Source organism: Megascapheus bottae, chromosome 16 (genome assembly GCF_031878675.1).
Source record: "Megascapheus bottae isolate mThoBot1 chromosome 16, mThoBot2.hap1, whole genome shotgun sequence".
Classification (NCBI taxonomy): domain Eukaryota; kingdom Metazoa; phylum Chordata; class Mammalia; order Rodentia; family Geomyidae; genus Megascapheus; species Megascapheus bottae.
The window spans coordinates 20,072,805-20,089,180 of NC_143524.1; the positions used below are offsets into that span (position 1 = coordinate 20,072,805).

At 43.1% G+C, this 16,376-nt stretch overlaps 1 protein-coding gene across 1 annotated transcript in view; it reads left to right on the forward strand.

Moving 5' to 3' along the window:
* Positions 1–4,321: 4,321 nt before the first annotated feature.
* The window catches only part of Pamr1 (peptidase domain containing associated with muscle regeneration 1), a 77,470-nt gene continuing 65,415 nt past the window's right edge, over positions 4,322–16,376 (forward strand). The window contains exon 1 of the mRNA XM_090348918.1: positions 4,322–4,415. Coding sequence (XP_090205044.1) covers positions 4,343–4,415 — 73 coding nt within the window. The 5' untranslated portion in view covers positions 4,322–4,342. The remainder of the gene's footprint in view (positions 4,416–16,376) is intronic.

The following is a 16,376-nucleotide window of genomic DNA, read 5'->3' on the forward strand; positions in this document are numbered from 1 at the left end:
TTGTCTTTTCCACTGTGTTTTCCTTCTCCATCTCTGGCCCTGATTGACTTGAATGCTGGGGTGTTGTGCAGCTGATGAAAACCGAACGTAATTACCAGAAGCCGGAGAAGTCTCTCAGTGCACAGACCCTACTCAGCCCTCCTTCCTCAAGTTTTTCCCAGGCAGCACTTGTGCCTCAGCTACAGATCTGCAGCTGGAGACAGGGGAACTGGTGGCATTCACAAAGAAGACCTCCTGTGCTGTCTCACCCTCTGTATTTAGCCATCCTCCATGAAAACGGGGCAGGTTTTGTCAGAGCTGCCTCATTCTTTCATGTGAAAAAGGAGTGGATATTATTACTTGTAATTAGATGTGTGGCTAGACTCCAATACAGCAAATTGTTGATTTCTGAGCTTGGGTGATAAGGAGAAAATTCCAAATTGCAGGTGCCATTCTTCACCTGCCAGCATGCCACTTTTTCTGTCTTCACCCAGAGTCTGTCTTGTGGATTATTCCCCTGGAGTGTTAGGAGGAGGAAAGGGTGAGAGAGGGAGATGTAAGTTAAGAATAGTTAACAGTCACTGAGAACTTAGTTTTTTCCACTGTTCTGAACTCTTTATCCCAAATCCAGGGGAGTGTGGGATGGAGGGGAGGGGGCAGTTACCTTTACAAGTTAGGAAACTGAGGCCATTCTGGGCACAGTAACTCACCAAATGAAACAAGTAAGGTGGCTGCCCAGATTCTACACTAGATAGCATGATAAAGAACAAGTACTAAGTCAATAATATTCTCAAGAAGTGGTGGCAGGAATGTCTTCCAAATACCCACAGTGTAGTTTATACTTCAGATTCAACAACCGTGGGCAAGGGTGAGATTGCTTTCTCCAAATCTGAAAAAGATGTAATTAACTCTTGCATTTTAATTGATAAAGAATTGTGTGTCTGAAAGTGTTGGGACTTCACAGATGAGATGTTAAAAGGGGGCCATTTTCCACCTTATTCCAGAAACTACAGGGAAAATAGTGCTTGAACTCAGGGCCTGGGCACTGTCCTTAACCTTTCTCAAGACTAGTGCTCTACCGCTTGAGCCAGAGCACCACTTCTGTTTTTTTCTGTGTATGTGGTACTGAGGAATCAAATCCAGGGCTCTATAAAACTTTTGACAGATTCAGAGTCCCTCTAAATTACCCTCTCAACAGACTACAAAGAACTCCTAGACTAAGATGACCTGGGGAGTGGAGGCATGGCTCAGTTGGTAGCGCATAACCAATGAGTGAAAGCATCAGGTACTGAGTTCAAGTCAGAGTATTGGATAAAAAAAAGGATAACCTGATTTAGGACAATATTAAACATGTGAAGTGGGATGTGACCAGTGGCTCAGACCTATAATACTAGCTACTTGGGAGGCAGAGACTGGGAAGATTGTGGTTCTAGGCCAGCCTGAGATCCATCTCAACCAATAAATCTGCCATCCCAGATATACTAGAGGCATAGTAGGTAGATCATGGTTTCAGGCTGTCCCAGGCAAACAAAAACAAAAACCCAAAAAACAAGGCTCTGTCCCCCATCCCAAAATAACTAAAGCACAAAGAAATGGTGATGTGGCTCATGGCAGAGATCTGCCTAGCCATTGTTTGAGGCCCTGAGTTCAAACTTCAGTAGTGTTGGGATATGTGACCCTCTCAGGCAAACCCAGGGTTTATTGTGAAGTTCCCCAAAGTAGAATCTGAATCACTGCCATGTTGTGTTCTCCAGAGAAAGGCTTGCCTGTGTACAGTATTCCCTGGGCTATTCTTCCTCTCCAGATGAGGATACAATGGTTGTAGGGATGAAGCTGTTGGTAGGTATTGGTGTAGGGAGACTTATGTGCATCTGGGTAGAGGGCAGTGGAGGAGGAAGAGGGAGGAAGAATGTGGTCCTCTCAGCTGGTAGCAGATCCCTAGAGAATCTAATACCCACAGGGTTTTGGAAAAACAAAGTCAGCTCTGTGTCCTTATCACCCAAGGAACAGGACCTGTTGGCAGGCAATAAACTGAGCCTCTTTCTCTGACCTCAACCCTGCATCTCTTCCATTTGCTATCCTTTGTGATTTCCTCCTGTTTTAGAGTATTCTTAGTGCTTGCTGTATACAGATTTTTTCCCTGCAAAGAGAAATGAAGGGAGAAAGGCCAACACTGGGTGACTTTCCTGTCCATCTCAAGACACACATTGCAGATGTTAGTCAACATTTATCGTGCAATTAGCAAGTGTTCGGCATGGTGCTATGGCCTGATATACAAAATCTCATTCAACTATTCCAACTAATAGGGCGGATTTTTCATCCATTTTATAGAGAAATTAGAGAGTTTACTAACTTCCTAAATGTCGTGTAGCCAGAACATAGTGAATCAATATTTGAACACAAGCCTCTGAGTGGTGTGTTCTTATTTGCAGTCATTTTACTGCTATGGGCCCAGCACCCTCCACTCCTAAATCATCGGGGGCATGAACAACTAAACAATATTTCAACATGTGTGCAACTCTCATGCTCATACCCTCTACTCTGCCATATCTATACCACACACACATCTTTATCTTCTTCACTTGCATTCTATGTATGTATATATGTATGTATGTATGTACGTATGTATGTATGTATGTATCTATCTATCTATCTATCTATCTATCTATCTATCTATCTATCTATCTATCTATCATCCATCTACCCATTTAAATAACTTCAAAGGTATTTTAATTGTTTTCCCAGGGTCCTTCTAGAAAGTCTTCCCTACTCCCCCCAGTGGCCTGAGATCCCACTTTCTCTACCAGGCCTGCCCCTGGAATGACACCCACATATCCTACCTGATGTTTAAGCTGACAGTACAAACTAAAATGAAAGTGGGCAAGGCCTAAAGCTTAGGTTAGACTTGGGTGTGTCTCACTTTGACATTTCTAGGTGCCATTTCATGTGCAAGTCAATCTCTGAATCTTCCTTCCTGCCTTCACAATAAATAGATAGCACTATCTATTGTACAATGTGACTATTGTGGTGACGTACAGTTCTGTATAGGCAGAATTGTATGTATAATGGTTAAGTACAATGTTGTAAAGGTAGTACCTTCAGAAGCAGCATTGCCTAGAAGTTAGAGCCTCAGCTACTGGCCCAAGAGGTCTGGGTTCTACCCAGGCTCTACCCATTACCCAGGAAACCTGGAATGAGCTCCCAGTGGTTCATTTCTCTGTTTGTAGAAGAGAACTTGATTAAGAAGCTTGCTGAGAATCAGTGGCTCATGCCTATAATCCTAGCTACTAAGTAAATTGAAATCTAAGGATGTCTGTTTGGAAATCAGCCTGAGTAGAAAAGTCTTTGAGAGATTTAGCTCCAATTAATTGCACATACAAAAAAAAAAGTCAGGAAGTGGAGCTATGGCTCAAGTGGTAGAGTGCCAGCCTTGAGTGAAAAAGCTGAAACAGCATCCAGACCCTGAATGCAGGCCCCAGTACTGGTTAAAACCAAAAACAAAAATGAAAGAACTCACAGAGCTTACAAAGCATCCTTCCTCTTTATTCAAGATATCACAATAGAGACATAGCCTTATACTTAATACTTGAGCCTAGTACCCTGCCTGGCATGTGCTCAGGAATGCTGTCTATTGCTGAACTTGCGGCATGGTGGGAAGATGAGGAATTTTCCTTGCAGCCTAGAATCATTTAGCAAACTAGCTTCCAAACTGTAATCACTTGGAGCCGACAGAGGGGGAAAGAGGGAGCTTAGAGGTGGAGCAAGACTGTTAGGGGGCAAGGATGGGTTTCCTTTGTCCTCCTTTCCCCCCTACCCAGGGCCACTCTTTCAATCAGGGTGCAATCTAGAGAAGGCACAGCTAGTTCCTATCCCAGCCCCCACCCCAGGCTCCGGCAGTGGTGGGGTGGCTGGTGGTAGAGTGCAGAGTCACCTCACTGATCTACCTCTGTTCCACTCAGGTGCTTTTGGCATGTCCACCCCATCCTCCCTGTCCACTCACCTCCACTTCCTGGACCGGGGAAAGCCCCTGAGCCCTGCTGGGCATCTCTCTGAACTGTCAGGGGTGCCCAGCTGCAATCCTGACTGCCACAGCGGCGCCAAGGTGTGTGTATGTGGGCGGTGGGGGGCTCCGCGGGGCCACCCTTCCCCGGAGCCCCTCAAGGGTTAAAGCAGTGCTGAGAGTTTGGGGCTGACGTCGTCGCTGTGGCTGAAGGTGGTGGTTCCCCACTGGTGACGATGGAGGAGTCTGCCCGGCTGAAACCCGAGCTCCCGCTCAGCTGGGGTTTGGGGAGGTCCCTGTAAGAGCCGCCAGCCGCGGGCCTCCCTCCGTCCTGTCCCTCCTCCTCTCCCAGGGACAGGAAAGATGGAGCTGGACCGCTGGACGCAGCTGGGGCTCGTGTTCCTGCAGCTCCTGCTCATCTCGTCCTTGCCAAGAGGTACTGTGAGTGGCATTCAGGACACCCCTGCAAGGGCATCTTCTTTGGGAGCTATGAGGGGGGATTTATGGGGACGGGACCCGGCAGTTTTAAAGAGCTGGGGGTGTCAGAGGAAGCGGAGGTGACTTCTCCAGGGCTCATCTTGGGGGCTTGGCGAGTGGTGCTGGAGTCAGCCCTTGTCGCCCGCCCTGGGAAAGGAAGGCGACGTGGAGGCATGCCTAACAGGAGACTAAACTGTCTTTGGAAAGGGAGATCAATTCCAATATTTATTTGCACTCTTATTTTTTTATTATTATTATTCTTATTTTTTCAGTTTAAAAATCCCAGGTCACATTGAGATGGGGTTGAGTTTGAGTGAAGTGGCGGTGATTTGCAAATAAAAAGTTTTCCCTGGTAAACAATCCTGCAGAGGTGAGCAGGTAGCAACTGCAAGCAATAGAGCTGGGCTTGCTTATTGCTCAGCTTGGGGAAATCTTCAATAGAGCTGGGCTTGCTTGTTGCTCAGCTTGGGGAAATCTTGCTCTGTGTAATTTCACAGATAGAACCTTTCTGATCAGATCCTCAGCCTACAAGATCCAGGCACTTCCTTCCTAGGAAGAAGGAAAGCCCAGAGGTTGAAATGCAAGTTCTTTCTGGGGATACACACAGTGCTTGTTTTGAAAGCATTCTGGTTTCTTTTGTTTTTTGTTTTTGTTTTTCACATGCCATCTTTCCAGCCATGATTCCTAGGTCCAGTGGACTGAGTGGGTGGGGGTAAAAATGGGGCTGGGACACAACACAGAATTCTTGGGAGCCTGGAGTCAGCAAAGGGGGCACCCCAGGGAATGGCAGGCCTTGGAAGGGCTGTTTGGCAGATTGAAAAGCAGCTGCTTAGTTACATGGCTGGGGGTGGTGGTGAGGAGTCAGGAGGTGAGAGAGAGGTTTGACAGAAGGGAGAAGCATCTTTTCCTAGCAGCCTACCAATCAGCCTCTGGTGCCTCCTTTCTATGCTGGCTGCTGCTGGCTGCTTGTCCTTCATGCTTTACCTGAGCTATGGGTACTCTGATGCTGCAGGTGATTACCAGGAACTGCAACTGTTGGAGAAGGGGGTTAGTGGTGATATGTATATACAATAGCATGCTGTAGGGAAGGAAGACACAAGTGAAAGGACTTGTCTGTGTCAACAAAAAGCCTGGATACAGATCTATTTGGATATATTCTTTCTTTCCACAGCTAACTTCCTCCTCCCATGTTCTTTAGTGATTTACTGTCCAATGGTGAGAGTGTTTCTTTTGCATTTATCCCTGGATAAGCCCAAAGACAATACTAAAAGAAAAACAGGCGTAAGTCTAAACCATGACCCTACACACTTGCCCTGGGGTAAATTGAGGACTCGGCCTTAGGATTCCTCCCTACTCTATCTTTGCCTTTTGGAACCAGATCACCAGGGTGTGGTGGTCTTAGAGCAACTCCAGAGGACCCTGGAATTCTTCTCAGAGCATCAGGATTCAGTGGGTCAGATTTTCCTCCTGGTGGACCCGTGCTTTTCTCATCTGTTTTCATAACATAGCAGGTGAGACAATCCAACCCATGAAAGCTGAAAAACAAATTTGGCTGCCCAGTGTCTGAAAAACTCATTTCTTGCTAATTTAAGATTCTCTTTTACCTTTTGCTGTGGAAAAGCTTTGGGCAGGGCATGTGGTTTGTTGTCAGCCAAGCTGCTGACTGAGCCAGAGGAGCAGCTTCATGTATTTAGTAAGGACATTCCAATTGGTGAACTAAAGAGTAGAGAAGGAAAATATTTTTTCATGTAGTTAGCGTACAAGTCCACTCCCTGCTGGAATTCTGCATCTGGTTCCATCAAGAAAAGCTTGGATGCATTTCGATTCAAGTTACTTTTCTAAAAAGAGAATCTGAAATGTAAACACCACTGGGATGGTGTTATTGCTCATGAACACGTGCTATGTGTTGGAGGTCAGGAATCAGACATGAGGCCAAGTGATAAACAGCAGTGAGGTGGAAGCCCAACTTTAACTGACTCCACCAAATAGCAGTGGTGCTGCCAATGTGACTGGGCCTAAGAGGAAACCCTCATTTAAAGCCGAGGCTCTTGGGAAATGAAGCCTTATTATGAATCACTTTGCAAATGTCATTTCCAACAGTTAGCTGGTAAGGCAGGAACCCAAATGCAACTAGGGAAGAAAATTTGCAACACAGATATTCTTCAGAGGGCTGCAGCCACCAGCTGAAAAAGGGAATGTGGAAAGCAAGCAAGAGGGAAAGAGTAGCAAGATAATCAAATGATGGCTGGGTTGTATTAGCACATTCTAAGAAGAGAGCTGTAGAATCTGAGCTTCTGGGCAGGGTGGATTTTATGGGAGTCATGAAGAAGGTGTCCCTTATCATATATTCTGGGAGCTCTTGGCATCTCACGAGGAAGATAATTTCATGGTGGGACTATGAATTTTTGGAGCTGAGAGTTCCTTTAGTGATTATTTTTGCTTGAGTCTTTCAGTTCCAGAAGATAAGATTATCCACCTAGCAGGCAATGAAGGTTTAAGATGCACAGAGGCTTTAAATCACATGCTTTATATGCATGTGATTTAATTATTTAGATGATTAATTATTAACCTAGTTGCTTCACTATCACTGTTTTTTTAAATTCTGAACAAGTGCTTATTTTATTCTCAATGCTGTCACTGTTTTATAGGTGAAGTTTGGAGAGGTTCTAAAATTGGTTCAAGGATACACAGGCATGGTTTTTCAAAGAGTTCAACATACTGTTACCATTTGATCTAGCAATTCTTTGTGTGATGTATGCATGTAAGAACTGTGGGCACAGACTTGAATATCTGCATTCCAGCATTCACAGTAGCATTATTCTTCTAAATCAAAAGGTAGAAACAAGCCAACTGCCCACTGGTGAACCAACCAAATGTGCTGCATGCATGCAATTGGATAATGTGCATGTGCAAACACACACACACACACACACACACACACACATGACTAATTGTGCAATTCCATTTGCATGTGGTTCTTAACAATAGTCAGTTCACAGAGATCGAAAGAAAGATAGTGATAACCACAGGCCACAGGGAGAAGGGAAAAGGAAGTTAGTATTAAATGGGTGCAGAGGTTCAGTTTGATAAGTTGAAATAGTTCTGGATATAAATTTATATATGTATATACTTACACATACACACATAAATATATATCTTCCAACAATAAAAATATATAGTTGATGGGCATGGTGGCATATGCCTGTAATCCAGTACTTAGAGGCTGAGGTATAAGGTTTGCCTATTCAAAGCCAGTGTTGACTACATAGTGAGAGTGCTTCAAGAAGTAATTAAGTAATTATGTAAGTAACGAAGTAACGTCTGCATAGGTAGATTTGCGGAGTACAAGGTGGACTCCACCTGTCTTATTTTGGAGCCCACGTTCACCCATTACATGGCTGACTTTCACTCATACACATCTGGCACACCGATTGGTGGTGACATGAGCATGTCACCTTACAAAGGTTTCGGGACCCATAGGAAGCAGAGGAGAGACAACCCTGGCTAGCTTCACTTCAGGGCCACAGCTGCTCTGTTTTGCTTGACTGCGGTGACGCCTTCACTTGCACGATGAAAAACTGCACACTGGCCAGCCACAGTCGTCTTTGCAGAGGCACTTAGTAGAATCCAGTGTTTAGAAATGTTTGAAGCTGCTTGCCTGAGGTGAGCTAGATCCGCCCTGTGTTCTCACACCCTACCTGTTTGATACCTACTGCCTGCATATGCTTTCTTGATCTCCATTCCTGAGAGGAGTAGGGCAAAAGAGAGAATGAAAGTGAGCAATGGAGGTAGAAGGCTGGCTGCTCAACAGAGAGTCTTGCAAAGGGGTAACAGTGCTAATGGCTAACAAGACCATTTTTTTTTTATGCGTAACAGTCCTGCAGCTTGAACTCAGGGTTTGGGTACTGTCCCTGAGCTATTTTGCTCAAGGCTAACACTCAATCCCTTGAACCACAGTTCCTCTCCTCGATTTTCTGGTGGTTAATTGGAGACAAAAATCTCACAGACTTTCCTGCCAGGCTGTGTGAACCATGATTCTTAGATCTCAGCCTCCTGAGTAGCTAGGATTATACAAAGTAGCCACTGGCACTTTGTAGAACAGGACTTTCTTGTGTGTGTCAGTCATGAGGCTTGAACTCTGAACCTGAGTGCTGTCCCTGAGCTCTTCAGCTCAAGGCTAGTGCTCTACCACTTGAGCCACAGCACCACTTTTGGTTTTCTGGTAGTTAATTGGAGATAAAGAATTTTACAGACTTTAGTGCCCAGGCTGGTTTTGATCCACGATCCCCAGATGTCTTCCTCTTGAGTAGCTAGGATTAAAGGCATAACCTAGCTGACCAGGACTTTTTAAAGCATTCACTATATCAGATTTTTTTTGTTTCCTTTTTTTTCCACTTGGTTTTGGGGCTTGGATTCAGGACTCGGGCACTGTTCTTGAGCTCAAGACTAGTACTCTACTACTATGAGCTCCACTTCTAGTTTTTTGGTGATTAATTGGAGATAAAAATTGCATGGACTTTCCTCCTTGGCCTTGAACTTCATTCCTCAAATCTCAGCCTCCTGAGTAGCTAGGATTGCAGATGTTAGCCACCAGTGCCTTGCCTACATAGGACTTTTTTAAGCTTCATCTTATAATTAAACTTGTATGTTTCCTAGAACCTAATGGTACCTCTAGCTCTCTGGAAATTCCTTCTCTTAGGTATAATACTTCATTCTCATGTATGACCTGTAGCATGCATTTTTTGATGAAAACTGAGGGGGAGGCTGGGTGCTGTGTTGGCAATAAGCTATGGACAAAGAATTTTTGAGCATGGAAACCTAGAAATAAAGATAACATGCAAATCTCTTAGTACTAGTCAGAAGTCCTGAGGAAGCCTTTGGAATATCATTGACACAAGTTTGGGATTGATTTAATCTTCCTACATCTGTGTTATATTGGCACAGCAGGACTGAGATAATGGTGACTGGACACCTAATAGGTTTTAAGTTAAAAAAGAAAGAAAGAAAGAAAGAAAGAAAGAAAGAAAGAAAGAAAGAAAGAAAGAAAGACTTCATTTGCCTTTACCAGGTGTGGTCAATCATGATAGAAGAGCAAATGTCTCTGTTCCCTCCATCAGAGGCTAGCTAGTTCTAGATGTGACAATTGATTTGGAGAGTATGCAAACTGAAAAAAGCATCATTTCCATGATAACTGAGGAATGTCCTCACCTCTTGCCACAGTAAGGACCTGTCACCTTCTGCCTACAGACATTTGAGAGTCAGAGTCAAAAGTGCCTGGCTTTCCTTTCCTTTTATTTATTTTAAAGGACAGAGAAATGCAGGATTTCTATTTTTCCAGTTCCTGAATTACAGAGAAAAACACCCAGAAGCCAGCTGGAATACTGAGAGTAACAGATGGTTGGCAGGAAGGCTACCAGGTTCAAGCCTTGTCTCTATTCACGCCTTGTCAGTGCTCATTGATCTGGACCAAAGCTGTAAACTTAATATAAGAAAGAAGTAAAGGTTGTAGAAAAAAATAGCCTCCCTATCTATAAACAGAACACTTCAAGGAAAGCAGAGAACTAGAGCTGTCTGGAGACTTCACACTGTCTGGCATAGAACACTCTATTTTTTATATCTAACTTCTTTTTATTTTTCTAGATTGCAATGACCCTGTGGGATGTATTTAAGAGCTCACAGAGTTTGATAGCAAAGTAGGTGGGGTTGCACATCAAATTCTTTTTAAAAAATAGTTTTATTATCTTTGAATATTGTACAAGCACTTTATGAATACAGGGCATCCTGAACAATATCACCCCTTTTAATATTCTCATCCAACTCTCCCAACCCAATGCTGCATCCTAGATGAGAGAAATACCCAAAGTAAACTTGTCTTTGAAGAGACTTCTATCTTATCCTAGGTCCCAATCCCAAGTTTTGCCCTGATTGCATTTGTGAGAAATACCAAGCTGTTTAAAATTTTCACAACAAAACTAGGAGAGGGAACTAGCATAATGAGCCAAATTTACGCACAAAAAGAACTTAGGCAAATTTTCAGGTCTTGCCCTAGTCTTATGTTGGATGTCCGTGTTTAGAACACAGACAGACAGTTGGGTTTCCTGAGAGAGACTCTGAGATTCTGAACAGCACTGTTAGCAACGAGCTGCAAACAGATCCCACTGTGCCAGATCTGCTGGATGTGTTTGGGCCAAATACTAAAAGACCCTGGCACTGGGAAAGAAGTCTGATTAACCTATGATTGTTCCAAGTGCTCAGGCTGAGTTAAAGATGGTTAGTCACGGGCTCTTCTCTGTGGAGGGAGAGTGGATGCTGAGAAAGATTAGTGACAATGGCTTCAGTGGGACCATGTGGGCCCTAAGAGAAACCATTCCTTTGAGGAAACGGGTGCTAAGCCACCTAGAATCCAGCCAGTTTCCAGGATAGCTGTTCGCAGGGTCATGGGTCTCACTCTGATTAGACATGGGAAGTGGATATTTCTTTATTCCATGGCCAACTTATATAATTCAAATCATGTGTCTCTTTGCAAGAAGAGCGACACTGGGGATTAAGAGGTATTTCACGTCTGCCTCCGACATAATGTATCCCTGCTCCTTTCCAGATTGGTTCTGTCTCATTCATCAGCATGTATACTCTTTAGCCATGGGAGGTGAAGGGCAGTCCCAGAATTAATTAAAGAAAACTATTTCTTCCCTCTCTCTTGGTAATATCTACATATAACTGCAATATCTACTCTACCATCTGAGTCATTTCCCCAGCATTTGCTTTAGTTGTTTTTCATATAGGACCCCCCTCTCTCTTACACACACACACACACACACACACACACACACACACACACACACACACAGGCACACTGATTGAGACTTCAGTCCTTCTGTTCATACAATGTACCATAGAGCTGGGACCACAGGCATGAATCATCATACCTGGTTTGTGAAGATGGAAGTCTGGTTAACTTTTGCCCAGGCTAGCCTCACACCACAATCCTTTTGATCTCTACCTCCCACATAACTAGCAGTATAGACATGAATCACCATGCCTAGCACAAAGCCTTTTTCTTCCCTTTTTTTTTTTGCCAGTCCTGGAGACTGAACTCAGGGCCTGGGCACTGTCCTTGAACTTTCTCAAGGTTAGAGCTCCACCACTTGTGCCACAGCACCATGTCCGGCTTTTTTTTTCTTCTTCTATGTATGTGGTACTGAGGAATTGAACCTGGGCCTTTGTGCATGCTAGGCAAGCACTCCACCACTAGGCCAAACTCCCGGCCCCTCTTTTTTTTTTTTTTAATAATCAGTCCCAGGGATGGAACTCAGAGCCTAGGGAATTTCCCTGAGCTAGTGCTCCATCACTTTGAACCACAGCTCTACTTCCAATTTTCTGGTGGTTACTTGGAGATAAGAGTCTCAGGACTTTTCTGTTTGGGCTGGCTTAGAACCACAATTCTGAGATCTCAGCCTCCTGTGTAACTAGGATTATAGGTGTGTGCCACTAGCGCCTGGCTACCAGCCTCATTCTTGTCAATGCATATATTGACTCTAGAGAGTTTACATCTCTCACTTTACTGCTTAAGAAGAAGTGGAATTGGTGAAGTGGAAATATCTGGGAAGCAGACTTCCGAATCTGAATCCTGGCCCTACCAGTTGGCCCTGGGTGAATTAGAGACGAATCCTTTGGGCCTCAGTTTCATCGTATTTATTAACAATACATTGCTATGGGTTTGAGGAGGAACACAAGAGTTGTTAATGAAAAGTGGTTGGCAGAATACTCCATCTGTGTTCCGTTATTGCTATCTTTGTAACTAATTTCAGTGATCGTGCTATGGTTCATATCAGGTGTTCATCTAGATTAGAGCGCTGTTTTTGATCAGTGTGCTGTTTTAAACAGGGAGGCAGAGAAGTTGGGGGAAGATTCATTTACACTCTAAGATCACTGCAGATGGATGAATAGCCATGGCACATGTACCTGATATGGTGCTAGGTTGTGTGCTTACTTTAACATATTCAGTCCTTATAACAGTCCTGTGGTATAGGGTCAATAGCATGCCCATTTTATACATGGAAAGAGAAGTGATGTGATATGCCCCAAATTACATATGTGGTAAATAATGGAGAATTCCAATGCAGGCACTCTGTTTCCAGAGAAGAGCACTTAGCAGCTCAGCTGGACTAGCTCTTAGGTATCCTTCCTAATTTTGAATGGTGACAGCAACAGCAGCTGTAAGTTTGTTCAGAGTTTGCTCTGAGCCAGGCATTGTGCCTCTGAGTCCTCTCATGCCTTTCCATGTGTTATTTTACTCCCATTAGCGTTATGATTTCACATTTCACAGATGAAGACACAGGCATAGAACTACTACTGTCAAGTAACTTGATCTAGGTTACAAAGTATCTAGGTTGGGACTCCAGTGTGCCCATCTCAGAAGTCCATATTCTCATCTGTATCTCTATCGTCATTGAAGCCACCTGGGATGTTACAAAGTCTTGATTCCTAGCCACAGCACTTGATGTCTGATAACTATGTGGAGGGCTGAGACTGGGAGGATTGTAGGTCAAGGTCAGTCTAGATAGAAAAGCCCTTGAGACTCCATCTCCAAGAAAAGAAAGTAGATGTGATGACAAGTGCCTGTGATACCAGAAATCTAGGCTAGGTGGATCATAGCTCATGCCTATGTGGGAAGCAGCCAGTTAAAAAAGCAGGGCTATATGCAGAGGTCAAGGGGAAGAGTGCCAGTCTAGCAAGCAGGAGGCCCTGACTTCAAATGCTAGTACTGAGCCAGCTACCAGTACAAGCTTTTACCTTTTGTACTGGTTCAAGGAAAGCCTGGGTAGGGAAGTCTATGAGATTCTGACTTCTGGAAGTTCTGCTGTGCTTCAAGTATTAGAACACTAGTCTTGAGTGAAAAAACTAGGGGACAGTGACTAGCTCCTGAGCTCAAGCCCCACTATCAGTGTATCAACACCCACATTCACAGATATACCAATCTTGTTTCCTTAGGACTGGGGGGGGTGTGGTTTAAGTGGTAATTCACCTGCCTTGCAAGTACAAGGCCCTGCATTCAGTATCAATGACAATGAAATGTTAAGTTCCAGACCCCAGTTAACTTAAGCCCTGGTTAAATTCCAGATAACTTCAAAATCTCTTAGGATGGAGACTAAGTCTCTGCCTTTCACAAACGAATGATCATGTGACAATTGTAAGTCCATTTTGCTACTGGACTTGGTTTTATTCTTTTTGGTTCGCCATTCTCACATTCTCACTTCCCCAAGATCCAGGAAGTCTTCTGCTTCTTAGTGACCTGGAAAGATACTCTGACCTTCTGGGCTGTAATGTGGATCCATGCTCACAGAATTTGCCCCTTTTTCATGCTGAACACATTGCCTCTACTGCAAGAGGAGGAAAGACAGTGGCAGGATTGTATGTGTCAATGTAGGCGAAGGCAAAAATGACCATAAAATCTCTGAAGAAATACTGTGCATGTATTAGTCTTTACAAATATTTATACCCTGTCTTTCATGGTTGGGATTTTTTTGGTGCTGGTCATGTGGCTTGAATCTAGGCCTTGGGTGCTGTCCCTGAATTTTTTTTTCTCAAGGCTACCAGTTGAACCACACCTCCACTTCCAATTTTTGGTGGTTAATTGGAGATAAGAGTCTCACCAGATTCCTGTGCCAGCTGGCTATCCCCGGATCTCAGCCTCGCAGTAGCTGGGATTTTAGGCATGAGTCGCCAGTACTAACTATTCTCATTCTCTTTCTCTTTCTCCCTGTTTCTATTATCTGCAAATAAGTAGTTTAATATATAATTTATATTATATAGTTATATACCATATATAATTGATATTCATATATTATTTATATATATAAATATGCAATATATAAATAGCATATATAAATGTATATATATATATTTATAAATATATTTCTAGTTCTAAGGCTTGAACTCTAGGCCTGGACACTGTCCCTAAGCTTCTTTTGCTCAAGTTGCATGCTCTACCATTTAAGCCACAGAATTGCTTCTGGCTTTTTTGAGTAACTTACTGGAGATAAGAGTCTCATGAAGGGACTGGGAGCTTGGCCTAGTGGTAGAGTGCTTGCCTAGCATGCACAAAGATCTGGGTTCAATTCCTCAGTACCACATACATAGAAAAACGCTGGAAGTGGTGCTGAGGCTCAAGTGGTAGAGCTCTAGCTTTGAGAAAGTCCAAGGGCAGTGCTCAGGCCCTGAGCTCAAGCCCAGGACTGGCAAAAAAGAGTCTCATGAAGTATCCTGCCTGGACTGGCTAACCATGATTCTCAGATCTCATTCACCTGAGTAGCTAGTATATATATATATATATATATATATAAATTCTCTCTCTTTATATATATACATACATATATATACATATATATATATAGTTTAAGATCTAGATAACTAAGAATTAAGGGAATAAGTGATAATGTGCCCTCCAGAGGTTCACACCCATAGCATTTTGAGAGCATTCTGTTTATTGTTTCTGCCACACAAATGTGGGTTATTTCCATTTGCTTTTAGGTTTAAATCTATTTTCTGTAATTCTGCCTATCTATATATGATTTCTGTTGCTATAACAAAATACCCGGGACTCGGGAATTTAGGAATAATGGTTTATTTGGCTTGTTGCCCTAGAAGCTAGGAATTATGCTCTAAGAGAATAGTGGGAATTATGCCCCAAGAGTATACTGGGACTTACACTCTAAAAGCATACCACTGGCATCTGCTTGGCATCTGGGGCAGGGCCTTCTTACTACAGAATATATTAGAGGACAACAGGAGGTGAGACAGAGCAAGCTACCTGGAAGCAGTTTGCTTGCTTAGTAACCTAATGCCACTTCCTCTATTTGTCCATTAATCTATGAATAAATTAACCAATTCATGAAGGCTGCCTCTATGACTTAAAGTCTTAATATCCAATGAACATATTCATTTTTAATATAAGGATTAAGTTTCTAACTCATAATATTTGAACATATTCAGATCATAGCTCTTCCTCTTATACCATGAAATAGGATACACCTTGCCTCATGCTGCTTCTCTTTAGAAACAGATATTTCATATCCTTAGGCAACGGCAATGACACTCAAAGTCTAGAATGTTGGAGACACTCCCAGTTGCCATAACCCTCAACAACTGTGGTGCTGGAAGTCCTTGAAGAACAGCTGCTTCTGGGCTATTTTGAATGTGAGAATAGAAACTGAATAAGTCTTATTCTTGTTAGCATCAGTTACTAGAAAAATAATTGAATAATGTATTTAAGTGTACTTGGTAATAGAACTCGACAAATATATCAACCAAAGAACTGGAATGGGTAGAATAACAACAGTAAATTTCAAGCAATACCCTTATCATTCAGTCCAGGTTGTTTTTTTTTTTTTTAACTCAAGTATCTTGCAAATCACTCCACTGGCTCCTAACCTTTTACAGTTCAAAATCTTCTGAGTTAGACTCCATCAGGACTATGCTGAGATCTAGGTATACCACACACAATCTCTTTGCCAAGAGTTTTCAGAATTAGTGCTAGCATCTTCATCTCTAGGTTCACCAGTGCCAGCAAAAGCCAAATTTTCCTTCCACCAAAGGCAATTGATCAACAACTGAAGTCAAGGATGGAGGAATGCTGAACAGGCGTGATGCATTTGCAATGGAATATCTGACAGAAATACCCATCATCCCTGGATTCATGGCAGCAGCTTCAAGTTGGCTCACCTCATTATTAGCTACCACCTCCAGCTCTGCATGCTAGAACATGAGGAAGAGGGAACTTCTTTCAGCTGAGGACATATGGCTGGCTCCACCCTAGAAATACAAGTGGACAGTTATCAGCAACATCTCATCTTCAGAATTTTAAGTGGTCTTAAATTTAGGACTGGAACATCATTGAGCAGGAATCACCTACTCTGTTGAA